The sequence below is a fragment of the Fistularia commersonii genome, chromosome 28, assembly GCF_037954325.1.
Source record: "Fistularia commersonii isolate RoL2024-O1a breed Wild chromosome 28, RoL_Fcom_v1.0, whole genome shotgun sequence".
NCBI lineage: Eukaryota > Metazoa > Chordata > Actinopteri > Syngnathiformes > Fistulariidae > Fistularia > Fistularia commersonii.
In genome coordinates this window covers 11845108-11860541 of record NC_141311.1, presented here as the reverse complement: position 1 = coordinate 11860541, position 15434 = coordinate 11845108, and the positions used below count along the sequence as shown (strand labels likewise).

The following is a 15434-nucleotide window of genomic DNA, read 5'->3' as shown; positions in this document are numbered from 1 at the left end:
ATCGTGTCAGGTTTGGGTAAAGTGCACTCAAAATACCCACTGGCGTTGATATAAAATTCCAATATCAATTCTTTTAAATCTCTAGAAGAAATAATACAGTAGATGGCTATGGTAACGGCAGGGTTTCATGATTATTAGTAATTGAATTCAGTAGAATATATCTTTATTCCACACATCAGGGATAGATTCCTTTCAGAATCAGTGGATTTACTGTCACATGTAATATGTACATTACAATCAAGTGAAAGACCCAATGAGAACACTGGAGAAATTAGCAGATGGCTTTTAAATAAGATGGTCATTGCACACGGGCATGTAGCACAACATCACAACGTCACTGCCAAGGCTGTGGCTAGCCTCTATACTGCTTGAGCAAATTCAGTCAGACTTTATCTCTATTGTACCAAATCAGAACACAATTGTCTCATGACATTTTAAATGAAGAGCTGGTCTGGACCATACTCTTTAAAATGATTTACAGCAACTCAACACCACCGTATGATAAAGACGTCCATGAACAAATGACATACTAGCTTTCATGCAGAAGAACAATTGAGCTTCATAAAACGCTCTAACAGGCCTCGTCCTTCTGGACAATTGCAGCTAATGTGATCATACAGATTTAGATAGAGTACTTGGTGTATCATTCGGATGGAAAATGGAGCAGGGGACTTGGTCGAGTAATAAGGAAATGCAGAACTATATACAGAGAAAGATGTTAAAGAGAGGTATTAGGATGCAGGGGGGGCTGAAGAGAGTAGATAGGAGTACATGGAGATGCAGTGTTGAGTGAGAGTAAATGTGGCCGAACAAAAGGCTTGTATGCTTGGTCGGACAGTAAGGACGAAAGACTGATTTATACAAGTAGGCGAAACAGATGGGATGTACAGCAGGTTAGGGTGATTAAGGATAGAGAGGGAAATGTATTGACAGATGCTAGAAGAGTGATGAGAAGATGGAAATAGCAGAGATTAGTAATTATGAAGTCAGGAGGGCACTGCAGATGATGAAGAGTGGAAAGGCAGTAGGTCCTGATGATTTACCTGTGGAGGTATGGAAGTGTCAAGGAGAGGCAGTGGTAGAATATTTGGCTAGATTGTGAAGCAGGATCTTAGAGGGTGAAAGGATACCTGAGAAATGTTCTGGAGACATTTTTAAGAAGAGGAAAGACATGCAGAATAGTGGCAACCACAAAGGTATAAAGATAAGGAATCGTTATATACTGACATTATTGTAAAGAGTAGATGGAGCTAGACTAAGGGCAGAAGTAAGCATTTGGAAGCAGCACTATGATACAGATATGACAATGTTGATGGGAGTACAGACAAGGTCAGGGGGGACTGCATTGTGCTTTGGTCTAGAAAAAGTATAGCACCAAGCCCCTTCTTGTTTGCCATGGTGATGTCATGAACCAGCTGACAGAAGAAGTTAGACACTAATCTCCATGGTGTAAGATGTTTGCATTTGATCGGTGGTAAGAGGAGGGAGGAGGTGGAAGAAAATCTAGAGTGGTGGAGAAATGCTCTGGAAAGGAGAGGAATAAAAGTTAGCCACAGCGAAAAATAATCTTCCATATGGAACTCTGAGGCTACGAGGAGTAGAGATAAAGAAGGTGGAAGATTTTAAGTACCTCGGGTGAAAATTTCCAGGCTCCTTAAAGTGTGTAGAAGAGATGAAGAACCATGTAAAACAGGTTCAAACAGGTGGAGTGTCTGGTGTGATGTGTGGTAAAAGACCATCAACCAGAATTAAAGGAAAGGCTTGTATAAGACGGTAATAAGACAAGCAATATTGTGTGATTTAGAGACGTGGGCATTGAGGAAGAGATAGGAGGCAGAGCTGAAGGTAGCAGCGATGAACATGTTGAGATATCCTTTCAAAGTGACATGGATGGATAACATAAGGAAGTAATCCATCAGAGGGACAGCACAGGTTAGATGTTTTGGAAATAAGGTCAGAGAAGCCAGGCTGAGATGGTTTGGTGATGTACAGAGGAGGTATATTGAATATGTTGGGAGAAGGATGCTGGAGTTGAAGAGAAGATTTATGGATGTAGTGAAAGAGGACAGGAAGTTAGTTGGTGTGAGTGAGGAGGATACAGAGAAAAGGGTTCCCCCTAGAGACACCTCTGAGGGTTTGGACATGTATTAGGGGGATATAGTGACTATATTGGCAGAAAGATGCTGAGGTTAGAAATGCCAGACAGGAGGCCAAACGGAAGACCAAGGAGGAGATTTTTGGAATAAGTGAAAGACAACATTAAGTTAGTCAGTGTGAGAAAGTAAATATTATTTGTATAATATAGTTAAAAATTGTATATTATACAACAAATAAGCAAAGTCCTTTGAAAGAAAAAACGAAAATGTTAATATGAAAAAAAAAAATTAAGGACGACCATATAGTTCTTGCCCTTGTGCAATTTGGAAAGTGAGAATTAGAAAGGTACACAGAAAATTGATATAGATAAATAAAAATCAAGCAGCACGTTTCGCCTTTACAGAGCACTGGGTTTGTTGATTTCTTCCCAGGACAGGAAGACAGTCTTAGTTAACTGTGTGACACAGTGTAGCTACAGCTCCATTGGGAGCTCAAATGACGTTAAAATAGCCGAAAGAGATTATGACTCAGAGTCAGTGGCATGATCCCACCACAACCCCCCCCCACCACCCCCTACCTCCCCATCTCCTCTCTGGGAGAGTGGGGATCAGATTATCTCACACTTGGAGAGAGGAAGGCCTGGAGCAATGGCTGAGACCACAATATGCATGTGGTGGTATGTCAGATGTTCAAATGTTAGCCTGATTTGTTGTATCTTGGGCCCCTACTTTAATAGCATGTCTGCAACATTGTGTCAATACAAATTTATTTAAATAAAACACTGACAAAAACACAAAACTGTGTTCCTATAGAGAACTTTGTCTTTTATTACAACCTCTAGCAGCTTCTAAACAAAAAGACTGCATTTCACAGCAAGTATTACAAATGCCCATTGAGTGATTTCCCCATTTTGGATAAGGCAATGAGGTTTCAGTACCACAAACTATGCACTGAATTAATTAGACTCAAGGCAATGAATCAATGGTGGCCAATGGAGCCAGATGGCTCTTGACAAGGCATGGTGATACAGCTTGCCATATGTCACAGTGTAATCACAGTCAACATTGGAAAAACAGCAGTTCCCCTCTCAGACAGCAGGGGCAGGCTTGAGGTGGCAGACAGGCAGAATGTAAGAAGTACCGTATTTTCCGCACGATAAGGCGCACCTAAAAGCCTTTAATTTTCTCAAAAACCGACAGTGCACCTTATGATCTGATGTGCCTTATATATGGATCAATATTGGTTAATTATGGCTACCGTAGTCACAGGGCGTGGTCGATGTAGCAGCGGTAAAAACGGTAAAGGGGAATTCTAGTCCCACATCACTCTTGTGTGTAATAAGACCCCAAAATGGCATCTTTCAAGAGCCAAGCTTATGACGCAGAGTTCAAATTCAAGGCGATCAGTCACGCAGAAGAACATGGAAATAGAGCAGCAGCGAGAGAATTCAACATTAATGAATCAATGGTACGGAAGTGGAGGAAGCAACAAGATGACCTGCGCCAAGTCAGGAAGACTAAACAGAGTTTCCGAGGAAACACGGAAACTGGCCATAGTAGGAGGACAAACTCCAACAGTGGGTTGTTGAACAGAGCAGCAAGTAGAAGCGTCTCTACAGTCACTATTTGAATAAAGGCAACAGTGCTAGTTAGCAACATGATCAATGAATTTAGATGTGATCCTTCTTGGTGCTTTTGTTTTATGAAAAGCTTTGAACTGTGGCAAATGGAGTTGGAAATGCATTGTTTTCAACGAAGGCGGCATAAATACCGGTAAGAGCTACCGTTACGTTCGGTACTGTATTGTGAACGCTCCAACTTGTTTTGGGAGTGCATTTTTGGGAGCTGTCAGAACGTTGGTTTGTGTTCTAATAATAAGTTTTTACTGACTGACTTATCTAACTGCTTTGTAGGCATTCCCTTTAGTGCAGCTTCATTTAGTGGATGCATATCGCAACCCCAGTCACTACAGTAGTTTCTATTCTATGCGCCTTATGATGCGCTGTGCCTTATACTGTTTATGAAAACATTTTAAAATAGGCCATTCATTGAAGGTGCACCTTATAATCTGATGCGCCTTAAAGTGCAGAAAATACGGTCCTTTCTCATGGACAGATGAATCCTGAAACATCTGTGCTGACTCATATCTCCTAGACACTGTTCAACCCTAATATGCAAATGCGAGATAATACAGGTCAATGTCTGATGAATAAAGCCACATAATGAAACCTTTTTTAGAGCAAATAACTCAATGCATTGAGAAAAAAGACAAGTAAAAAATATATGCTAAGTGAAAATACTGCAGGAAAGGTTTAACTACTTTAGCATTGTGGCTAATATCATTACCTGGATATGGTACTCTGCCCTTGGTCACCAGTTCAGTCAGTAGTATGCCAAATGACCACACATCAGATTTGATAGTGAAACGGCCATATAGAGCAGCTTCTGGAGCAGTCCACTTGATTGGAAATTTAGCACCTAGTGAAAGAGGAATCAAGAAAATACTTCAAAACTATATCAGGTTTGAATATGGAGCTCAGATAAAAAATCTGGGTTGTCATTAAGACATGCATGCTTTCTCCATTTCTGTTTCATTTTGACCTCTTTAAGACATGCATGCTTTCTCCATTTCTGTTTCATTTTGACCTCTAAGTGTTTGGAATTTATTAGCAGTCTACTTATCATTTATGCAGCATCACAGTGAACCAATCATATCCAGTATTTAACCCATACCTTGTCTGGCTGTGTATTCGTTGTCCTCAATGAGCCGAGCCAATCCAAAGTCTGCGATTTTACACACCAGGTTATCAGCCACTAGAATGTTGGCTGCCCTCAGGTCCCTGTGGATGTAGTTCATCCGTTCAATGAAGGCCATGCCATCTGCAATCTGAGATGGGATGTGATTGGAAGAGAAGGGGATAAAGGAAATGTTAAAAACAAGCAGTTGTATGTTAACATAATGTAAAATGTCACATCTAAATATTTATGAGAAATACTACTACAAATAAAGGCCAATTAAATTCAGGCATAGTGATATATATATACAGAACAGAAATCACTCTCCATTCATTATCTAGCCCTGGATACAGTGCTTTGTCTTTGTAAATTTTACATTGCATATAATCCATTACCACAGAGTAATAAACAACAGTTGTGTCTTTATAGCAACTATCTAACTGGGTTGACAGCTCCCTCATGACAACTGGGTGTCAGCCGACTTACTGTAATTTTCAAATGTTTTTCCACTCTATTGAATGACAAGAGGAGGGAGCCTGGAAGCGTGGAGAGACAAACTAAGAGTAGATCACAGTAGGCGACTCAACTAGTGAGCTTAAGTGGCCTCTGATGAGCAGTGCTTAAGTGCTACAGGCAGTTAAGTGGTGAGGAATAAGGGAAGGCACATATAACCAGCAGGCTCAAGTGGAAGAGAAGGGAAAGTAGAGATGTTAGGTTGGATATTAAATAAATATGACAGCCAGATGGAGAGCAAACCAAAGACCTTATGCACAGGAACTGAATATTTGAGTCATATACACCCACGCACATGTCTGGAAACCTGCCCACATTGAGCTCTTTGTTTTACTACTCAAGCAATATAATCCTTTCTTGTTTTTTTTTTTTTTTAAACCAGCAAGACAGGCAAAAGGATGAGCGGATTTTGTTGGAATTGGTATTCTGTGTTTTATCTGACCTGTGCAGCCATATCCACGAGCTGGGGAAGCTTCAGATATTTCCCGTCTCCTTCCTTCAAGAAGTCAAGTAAACTGCCTGTAACAAAGACAGCCTTCAGTTTATCTGTGGGAACACCTCTGCATTGCATTTTCTGAAATGGACACATTAACTATGTTTAAAAGTTCCTGTGTGGCAAGTGACAAAGACAGTTGAGGAAAAAACAAAAGTAACTCTCTAAACATGCAACATGCCTTCAATCACCAAATTTTGCAAATATTTTTCAAATGCAAAAATATCAGTTTAAATTTTGTACTTTGCAAAAAAAGTGCCGTATCCATCTTTGCTAAGGAATTTCCCGTACGGGTATCAATAAAGTTTATCTCATCTTATCTTCTTATCTCATCTTAACTTTTATGTCAGCTTTTATGTCAACCCTTCATCAAGACATTCATTCAACAATATCATTCAAGATGTCGGGTCAGTTGCATATATTTCAAATGTCACAATGGGCACGCAATAATACTGTTCAGGTTTCCAAAACTTTAGCTATTTTAATTCCTTAACCTCTTTCCTGTCCTCCCCCTTCAAAAACAGGTTTGGGTGTGTGTGGGTGTCCACAATTAAATTCTGCAATTAATTCAAATTCTAGTAAACAATTTTGATTGAATTCCAAATGCTACTGTTTACTCTGCAAGAATGTTAAACTGGGAAATACATGATAGCAGAAGTTAAGAGACAATCTGTCATCTGTTTCACTGCAATTTTAATTTTGTTAAGATTTTATCATTACTAGCATGTCGTTAGTGACCACTGTTTGGCTGAGAAAAGAAATAAGAATACAAAATCTATATATTATACAAGGCCCATGGCAAGTTCTGTATAATTCCAATTGTGACCTAATATATTTGAGTATCTGTGAATAAATTACTTTCTGATGGGTCTACTGATTCTAAACTGCTTTTACCTTTGCCCATAAACTCAGTGACAATGTAGATTGGTTCCTCAGACACAACAGCATAGAGAGGCACCAGTTTGTCATGTCGAAGTTTCTTCATTATTTGAGCTTCTTGCAGAAAAGCCTCAGGAGACATAGTGCCGGGCTTCAGGGTCTTGATTGCTACCTTAGTCGTGCCATTCCATGTGCCTGAAACAAATACAATATGTCAGCAAAGAAACTTCACTGAATATCTGAAAATGGCACAAATTCTTCAAGAAAGGGAAGAAAAAAAACTTCATCACATTCTGCAATGAATGCTACACAAGGCATGATAAACTTTGCATGTTGTACAGAACTTGATCCCTTTCAGTTGATTGGCATGACACTTCTAAAATTTAACCTGCAAGCAAGTGATCACTGGCAGCCTTCCCATGTTGAAAGAGCAGCTCAGCAGAGCAAGAACATGGCAGCTTAAATAATCTGTCACTTCCTGGTTAAGAGCCACTTACTCACGCCCTGCTTACATACAATGAGCTGGAACAGGAGATTCAGGGCTTCCGTCATTAGGCTGACCTTCATGAATGAAACATACAGGGCAAACTGTACAAACACAAGCAAGCTCAAGGACAAAGTACAGCCATGATGGTGATATCTAATTAATGACAAGGGAACTACAGAGGCGAAATGACGAGCCAGCATAATACATTTCAATAAAGAAATCTGCCGCTCAAATGCAAAAAGAGAATTTTCTATAAGAATTTATAGTGTAGAAAATAGAGTGGAAAAACCATGGAAAACAGCGTGCCAAAGCACAGGAGGAATTCCTGGGATTGCACAGCAGGTCGAGGCTTGCTGGGGGCTAGGCTTAATGAAAGACTAACTGATGAAAGGAGCAAGTCATGTTTGATGAAGGCCCCAGTCTCACATACAGACTGAAGAACTGAAGCGTAGGAGGATGACTTGTGATGTGTGAGCTATCAGCATGAGAGTGTGTGCGTGCGCGGGTAAACGTGTATGAAAGCTGACACAAATCAGTAATCAGCACAATGTGGGCCAGTGTGGCATCAGGGAAAGCATTTGCCAGACATCAGGAAACAATGAAGTTTTTTCAATGACTATGACAGTTAAGATATTTTTTTCATCTGCCTTTTTTATTTTCAATTTGAAATGAATTATAAATCATGTTGAATAGATGTTAATATCAGTATGTAAGGTCTCCTACTGTATAACTGTGTGCTGTTCATCTGAGCTTTATGTTCAGCATTTGTATAAGCATTAAAAACATTCTAGAGTGTTTTTAAATCTACTTCTGACATAGGAATGGATAGCGGTAGTGAAATTGTTGTAGTCTGTGCACTGAAACATTTAGAGATAGTTTGCTTGTAACAGGTCTTGTGTTTAGCATACAAGATTCATACTGTATTATGAATAATTCGATCACCATATAAACATCTTCAAGGTAGACCCATTGAAGTATCACGTCAGAATAATTTTAGCCCACCATAAAGTAATTTCAATTTAACAGTTATGGATAGTAAATTATATTCTGGTCTATTAGAGACCAGCTGAGTCCATTCAAGTCTAGTTGACAGACACATACACTCTGTGTGTGTTTTACGCTGAGGTACACAAATGCTAAAATGACTGTTTTTAAAGTTTTTCTGAGTGAAGAGGATAGTCTTCAAATGGAAGGCCTTGCAACTACAGAACAGCCACACATAAAACTTTCACATGGATAGTTTCATTCAGACCTTCAGGAGCTCAGCAAATGCTAAGGTATGAAGGTCAACTTAGCCAGCAACATCTGCTGCTGCATTCAATAACATCAAGTAATTTACAGGTGGGCTGTTTTAGTAATCCACTGCATCAGTTTCTTCTTGAGGGGTCTGATAACTAGGATGAAGAGACACACTAGAATTCATTTTTAGCTAGATTTGAACTGTGACCTGGTGTACTGTGTATTGCGATGTACTTGAGTATTGGACTGATGGTCTGTAACGGAAGCACAATTAACAAAGGTATGTATTTGCCAGAAAGCCTCAGAAAGTAAAGGAAACTGGGATCGGTTAAGTCTTGAAAACTGCAATTACAACAGTTTGCAGTCAGTCATGAGAACTTTAAAAGTAAAGCTCTTTTAGATTAGGTTGTATTGCATGTCCATTCAGAAAATGACAACAAATTGTTACCGTGTCACTAAGTTCTCAGATGCCAAAAAATAAATAAATAAAAAAAATTGATCAGCAGCAGTTTCCTCTTACCCATCCAGACTTCTCCAAAGCAACCCTGGCCGAGTTTGACCTCCAACCGTAGAGATTCTCTCGGAATTTCCCAGGCATCCTTAGCAAGCCCCTGTGTCTGTGGCTTCACCGTGGGGCACACAGTTGTCAGTCTGTAGCACAAACCATCAGCGTGTTCTGGAACAAGAAAAAAAAGACCAGTTAGTTGGATTTTACAGGCATCAATGAAAGGCTCTGCACTTAAACCTTCTTTTAAATATGTGGCACTCTGGCAGTTTCTGAGGATTATTTTTACTTTTTATTATGCTCAATGACTGGTTTGTTTCCTCATCAATTCACAAGGAGTCTCTGGCTCCTTAGGTTTGCATGCTGGATTGTACTTGGGCAAAAGACACTGAAGTCCCAGCTGTTCCCAATGGTCTGATGAGTCAATTTCATGGTAGCTCTGACGCGTGTGTGAATGGGTGAATATGAAATCCAGTGCAAAGCGCTATGAAACTGCGAGGTGACAGAACGCTATAAACAGTAGAGGCCATTTACAGTTTGCAAATTATCTACAAGTATTTGAAACTCTTAATGAAAGACATCAAGTCAAACCAAACTTGACTCAAAATGGAAAATTTTAGAAACAGAAGACAAGCAGTAAACAAATATTTGTCTAAATACTATCTACAAGGATGACAAAGTGGGACTACATACCTGTGTAGTGTTTCACCAGTTTTTGTAGCGTCTCAAACTGGGCTCGGGTGGTAATGTAATAGCCACCATTATCCAGCTTTCGAATTTTGTAGTGTTTTACATTATCTCCCTTTACCTCATCCCAGTCCCGAATTGAAAGGGAGTAGGCACCTTTAAAATCAACAGACATTTTCATAGATATGACAAAATCTAAACATATTTAGATGTAAACAAAAACAAACAAAAAAATGGATGAACAATGTAGTAGCTATAAGTCATTGCACATGAATTCATGAATAATATCATACTAATGCAAACAAAACTTTTATTTGTTTTTTGTTTTCAAAGAGTTAATATACTAACCCTTAGTCGTCTCACTTTCCCGTGCCAAGAATGTACCACGTTGGTTGCCCGGAAGCAATAAAAGGCGCTCAGCGTCTTTACGGCCCATTTTACCAAAATACCATCTGCCAAAAGAAAATTTCAAGATTGATCACAGAAGAAGCTTTCAATGGCCAAAGTTCATAATGGTAGAGCATTCATTGTTAATACTGCTTATCCTGCAGTCAGGGTTGCAGAGGGGCTGGAGCCCACTATCCAGCTGTCACTATAAAGGTGACATAGTCTACCATATTCTTGATATACAAGTCCAAATATTTAGCTTTCACACCTACTGTCAGGGCTTGTGGAACAATTTCTATCTATAAATCAATTTCAAGCATACAGTACATGTCTTATGCTTTTTCCAGGGGCCAAAAGATTAATTTGGCTTAGACATAGTTAGCATATGTCTATGCTGCAGTAGATTATGGAACAGTTTCATCTCTTTTATGACGGACTCTGATGGTGTCTGTCATACAAGACGAACAGCTATTGGAATATAATTTTCTCCTGGAGAAAATGTTGGCCCTCTCTGCTGATATTCTATTGAGTATATGATTGAAATAATCACAATGTGTGTACTCCCTGCAAAATTATGCAATCAAGGAGGGGCTGTCAAAGTACAATCAGAGAAAGTAAAGAATTGCAGAAAAAATGCACAAAGGAGAAAGAAATGATGAAGTCAGCAAGAAATATAGAAAAAATATACAGGGTTAGAAAAGTTAGAGTTCTTACTCTTCAGCTTGTATGGAGTCAGCGGGAGCCACATAGTTACTGGGGATGTAACCTTTCTGTCCGGTATTGATAGAGCGAGCTTCCCACCAGTCACCCTCCCTAAATAAAGGAAGTGTTGGATGGAAGTGAGTATAAACAATTGAAAAAATATCCCCTTCTGAGGAAATACAACACAGAGAAAAAAAAACCCAAACAACTTTGTTTCATATCATTAACTCTAAATTCAGATAATTTATTATGTTTCAACTGGCTCATCAGTCCTTGATGGAAAAAAAATGGTAAATGAAGAAAGAAACATTTTGCGTGAATGATAACAGCGTCTTGGTGGGCTTCTAACCGGTACAGATGAAAAAGTTTTTCCAAAATATTGGATGTTTTTTGATAATGGCTATGTGAGGACTGAAAAAAAGTGAGAAGCTTTTTCATGGCATTTTAGCTAACTTTTTCTCACTCCATCTCTAGTCTGAAACCAGTTGGCATTTTAACATTATCACCAAAGCAGTGACAGCTTTGGTTATTTTACACCTTGGCACTATTATTACTATCACTACTAATACTACTACAACTGTTACTACTACTAATAATAATACAGGCTTTGATGAAATAGAAATTAAAGCAATTTAATAAGATCTTGAAGAAGGCCTACTTTGGAAAAGATGACTTTTGTGAGGAAATACTCTCGTTGAAAATAACAAGAACGTCTCATTTGATGGGAGTTCCTTTTTGTTTTGCTGGAAAGGCCCCACAAAAATAAATCAGAATAATAACAATAATAGGACTTAAATTGGAACATATCATTAGCACCAGAATGCTGTGGGGAAATATCTGTCAGATTTATTCAAGAACAAAATATATATGATAACAATATAAAAGGAAGTAGAGATGAGCCAAAACAAAACCAGTGACCAGTCTGAAATGTACATTAATTCAGTTTTTGAGTTTCCCCAATGCACTCCATTGATCAACTTCTGTTTCCAGGCAAACAAATGTTCAGTAATATTTCTGGTGGAGAAGCCAGGGGCAATCATAACCCTCTAAAATTCATCTGTCAAGAATTAAACAGCAGATAGAAAGACCAAAAAAAGTGTAACATCAATGGGTGTTCGTTATTTTAAATTTGTTGTGAACATATGAAATAATCAGGAGAGGCCAGACTACAAATTCATTCAAATGTGGTTTCAACACTGCTCTCATGAATAAAGAAAAACATGGAAACTGAATTTATGACATGGTGTATTGATGACCATCTGACATAAACACTGCACTGTTGAATTCTTTGAACTTCTTTGAACTCCATAAATCTGTTTAAATGTCAAGCTATTTTCCTTTCCTGCAGTGGTTTTGCTTTATTGCTGGATAACCCACACAAAAATAAATAAATGGTAGGGGAAAGCAATGAGAACAGATGGCCCATTAGTGGAAACTATTAATCCACACCAAAGTCTGCCATCATATTAGATCATAATACAATGTGAGATTAAAGAACATTGATACTTGTGCAGAATGTTATTTGCACAGATACAATCATCTGCCTATTCAGCTTGTTCACTGAGCTTAGACATTATAATTGAAATGCTATTATGAAATTTTTCAAAATTATTTTGACTCTTTGTATTAAATTTTGCACTAAAAAGGATAAAATGTACACTGGTAAATGTGTAATGATAGAACTGTTGGTTGATAACTACCTTAGAGCTGCTGTGTACAGTGATAAAACTGCTCTATGGAGGTCTGCAGCAACCTAATACACCTGTTAGATCTGGTTGATTACCAGACTCCAGGTTTTGTCATTAAACTGTTACTGTAAGAGTAATGCACACAATTCTGTTACGTCACTATATGGACCGAAGCAGACACATCAGTTGTTTTATTGCTTATTTATTTATGCATTTATTTTTAAAATAAACAAATCACATGTTGGGATACTGTCAGCATTAAAGGCAAGTTCCTCTTACGTGTTGTTGATAATCTGGAAGCGATCCCCTTTTTTGAAGGACAGATCGTCTGATGTCCTGGCTTCATAGTCGTAAAGCGCCACAAAAAATGTCACACCACCTATAGTATGAAGAATCGAGACAGAGATTTGTAGAAGTGAGAAAGCAGCCCTGCACAAAATACGATGAATGCACGATATCTGATCACTGGAGGTCTCCTATAACTGGGAAAAACTGCCTCAGTTAAACATCGACTATACATAAATGCTCTCTCTAACAAACGAACCCATCATGTTGTCTTAACCAATATGTTTAATGGTGATGACAGATATTCATGTTGTCATTTCATACACACAACACAAGCGCTCACTGGGTGAGTCTATATGTAAGTGTTTCAATTTACATAAAATTTTCAGGTGGTGATAACATTATCCATGAAAATAACGGCACTAAAAGTAAGTTGTTTTTTTTTTTTTTTCCAATCCCAGCTATCCATGGGCAAGAGGCAGGGTCACCCTTGACCTGTTGCCACATACAGAGGCATACAGCCTTATACTTTCTTATTGAGACATATGGACAAATAACTTCCTGCATGTTTTTGGACTGAGGAGGGGAGAACATGCTAATACTAGAAGCAAGGTTTGCACTTAAACTAAATGTTAAGTGGCTGTGCAGGTTCTCAGTCATCCAGGTCATGGTCAATTATTGATGAAATCTCCTTGCCTTGCTACTGGACTTGAATTTCTTCACCTTAAGGTGTTTCATCCATCAACCAAGAAGTTGCCAAGACAAGAAGATTTCGACAAAAATAAATATTAAATGCAAAGCCACTGCACCACCACCAGAATTCAATAAGACAATCAATAAAATAGCAGATCTGCCTGGGTAAACACTATGAACATTTAGGCACATTTTGATTGATTATAGGAACAGAAGAAAAGGAATACATAATGACCTCTCTTTCTGCAGGATTGTTTCATCTCACTCTGCTTAACTGGTGGCAGTAGATTGTTAATTAATATCATGTGACGCAGAATGAAGAGGCAACAGGTATCTAGTACGTTTATCTTGAAAGGAAATTACCCAAGCAGCAAAAGGTCATATTAAACCAAATTATTTTCCTTGAAAGAGTAAGACATGAGAGATTGTCTTCCAAATGTCTTGTGTACAAAGACATGTAAAGACACAAATCTATGTAAATTTAATAAGCCTCGAGGTCCTGAATTTTCAGAAATTCAAGGAAACTATTATGGCAAGCAGTTTTTACATGAGCATCACTAACTCTGAACTGAATTCAGAACATGAAATTATTTTCTTTGGCTCAGAGAGGTCTGTACTGCAGAATTGCTTCCCACAGACTTATTCTGGGTTTCAATTTGGCCTTGATGCTCTGGCTGACTCGTTTCAAATATCTAATTTGCATAACATCTGCAAAGCATAAGGTCTGGGCAAAAATAAAAAAAATATACATATATTAAACTGAGTTTTGTTAAAAAAGGGTTGGAAATTAATATGTATGAGGTTGTATTTAGAGGTTGAAATGAGTTTTTAGTTCATAAATGTAATTCTGTTTTTGATTGTTGAAAAAGAGAAAATACAGAATAAGACTAAGATTAAAGTTGAACATGCAAAATTTTACTGTCTCAACAATGTCTCTGAAAACTGACCAGTGATGACACCCGGGAAGGGACTGCTCACAGCCACTGAGGTAAAGGAAGTGGAGGCACCACCAAAGGGGGTCATGGTGGAAGACGCCCCACCAAAGGGTGTAAGGGAGGCAGCTTGGCTATTGTAGCTGTTGTTGTGTGTCTTCATCGCTGGTGAATGACCCATAAGGGTGGGCTCGGGTCCATAATGGCCAAGGTGGGCATTGACTGGCGTGGTATTTGAGTTTTCCGGTCGGTATTTTAGTGCTGGTCCCTTGTCCTCTTTACTTCTGACGCAACCCATCCTCAAGCCTGCATGTAACACATATGAATAGTCAAATTAAAACCATAATATTACTTGCGCAATAAACATACAGATGGATGGATACACCATGTAAAAAGGATCAATATAAGGTTGAATAATAATAGAGTAATTATATGTTGTGCTCATTTTGAGAAGCATAAAAAGGTAAAATTGATACTTATATGTTCATGTTCTGTAGTAGTTTAATAAGATTATAATATGTGAGACAAGGGGGCGGGGGCTTTTTGGCTCAGGGGCCGCATTGACTTTTAAAATTTGAGCGACAGGCCGGGTCAGCACAAGAAATGATACACATTAAAAAAAAAAAACGCACTTGTTAGCATTACATATCAGACTCGTCTGGCATTTACTTTGAAAATAATACCAGCTTGGTTTTGAAGGCTTTGGCGATTGCTTGCATTTCATGCACAAACCAGTTTTTCCCCTTGTAGCTTCAAATCCAGCTCATCCAAATGTGTCAGTATTTACACAGTAAAGGCTAAAACACGAAGCCAATGTGTGTCATTCAGCTCAGCAAAATTCTCAAGTGTCCTCAAGTAGCTCCAGAAATTAAATAATCTCCTGTTTGAGCTCCCACATTCATTGATCCAATCATTCAAATCAAGTATGAATTCTGTACCAATCTTCGGCGGGCCGGATTAAAAGACCAACAGGCCGAATGTGGCCTGCAGGCCACAGTTTGCCCACCCCTGATGTAAGACCACAATGCGTAATTGTAGTTCGTAAGAGGAGACATTTTTCATTTGACATGAAAACTATATGCTTTACAACTTAAATATGTAAGAGGAGACAT

The 15434-nt window shown here is 38.6% G+C and overlaps 1 protein-coding gene across 1 annotated transcript in view; it reads right to left on the bottom strand.

Moving 5' to 3' along the window:
* Positions 1–15434, bottom strand: part of yes1 (YES proto-oncogene 1, Src family tyrosine kinase) — a 33115-nt gene that overhangs the window by 1910 nt on the left and 15771 nt on the right. The window contains exons 2-11 of the mRNA XM_086176457.1: positions 14338–14628; positions 12692–12791; positions 10737–10835; positions 9984–10087; positions 9642–9791; positions 8964–9119; positions 6733–6912; positions 5788–5864; positions 4830–4983; positions 4443–4574 (exon numbers count right to left, since the gene is read on the bottom strand). Coding sequence (XP_086032583.1) covers positions 4443–4574; positions 4830–4983; positions 5788–5864; positions 6733–6912; positions 8964–9119; positions 9642–9791; positions 9984–10087; positions 10737–10835; positions 12692–12791; positions 14338–14620 — 1435 coding nt within the window. The 5' untranslated portion in view covers positions 14621–14628. The remainder of the gene's footprint in view (positions 1–4442; positions 4575–4829; positions 4984–5787; positions 5865–6732; positions 6913–8963; positions 9120–9641; positions 9792–9983; positions 10088–10736; positions 10836–12691; positions 12792–14337; positions 14629–15434) is intronic.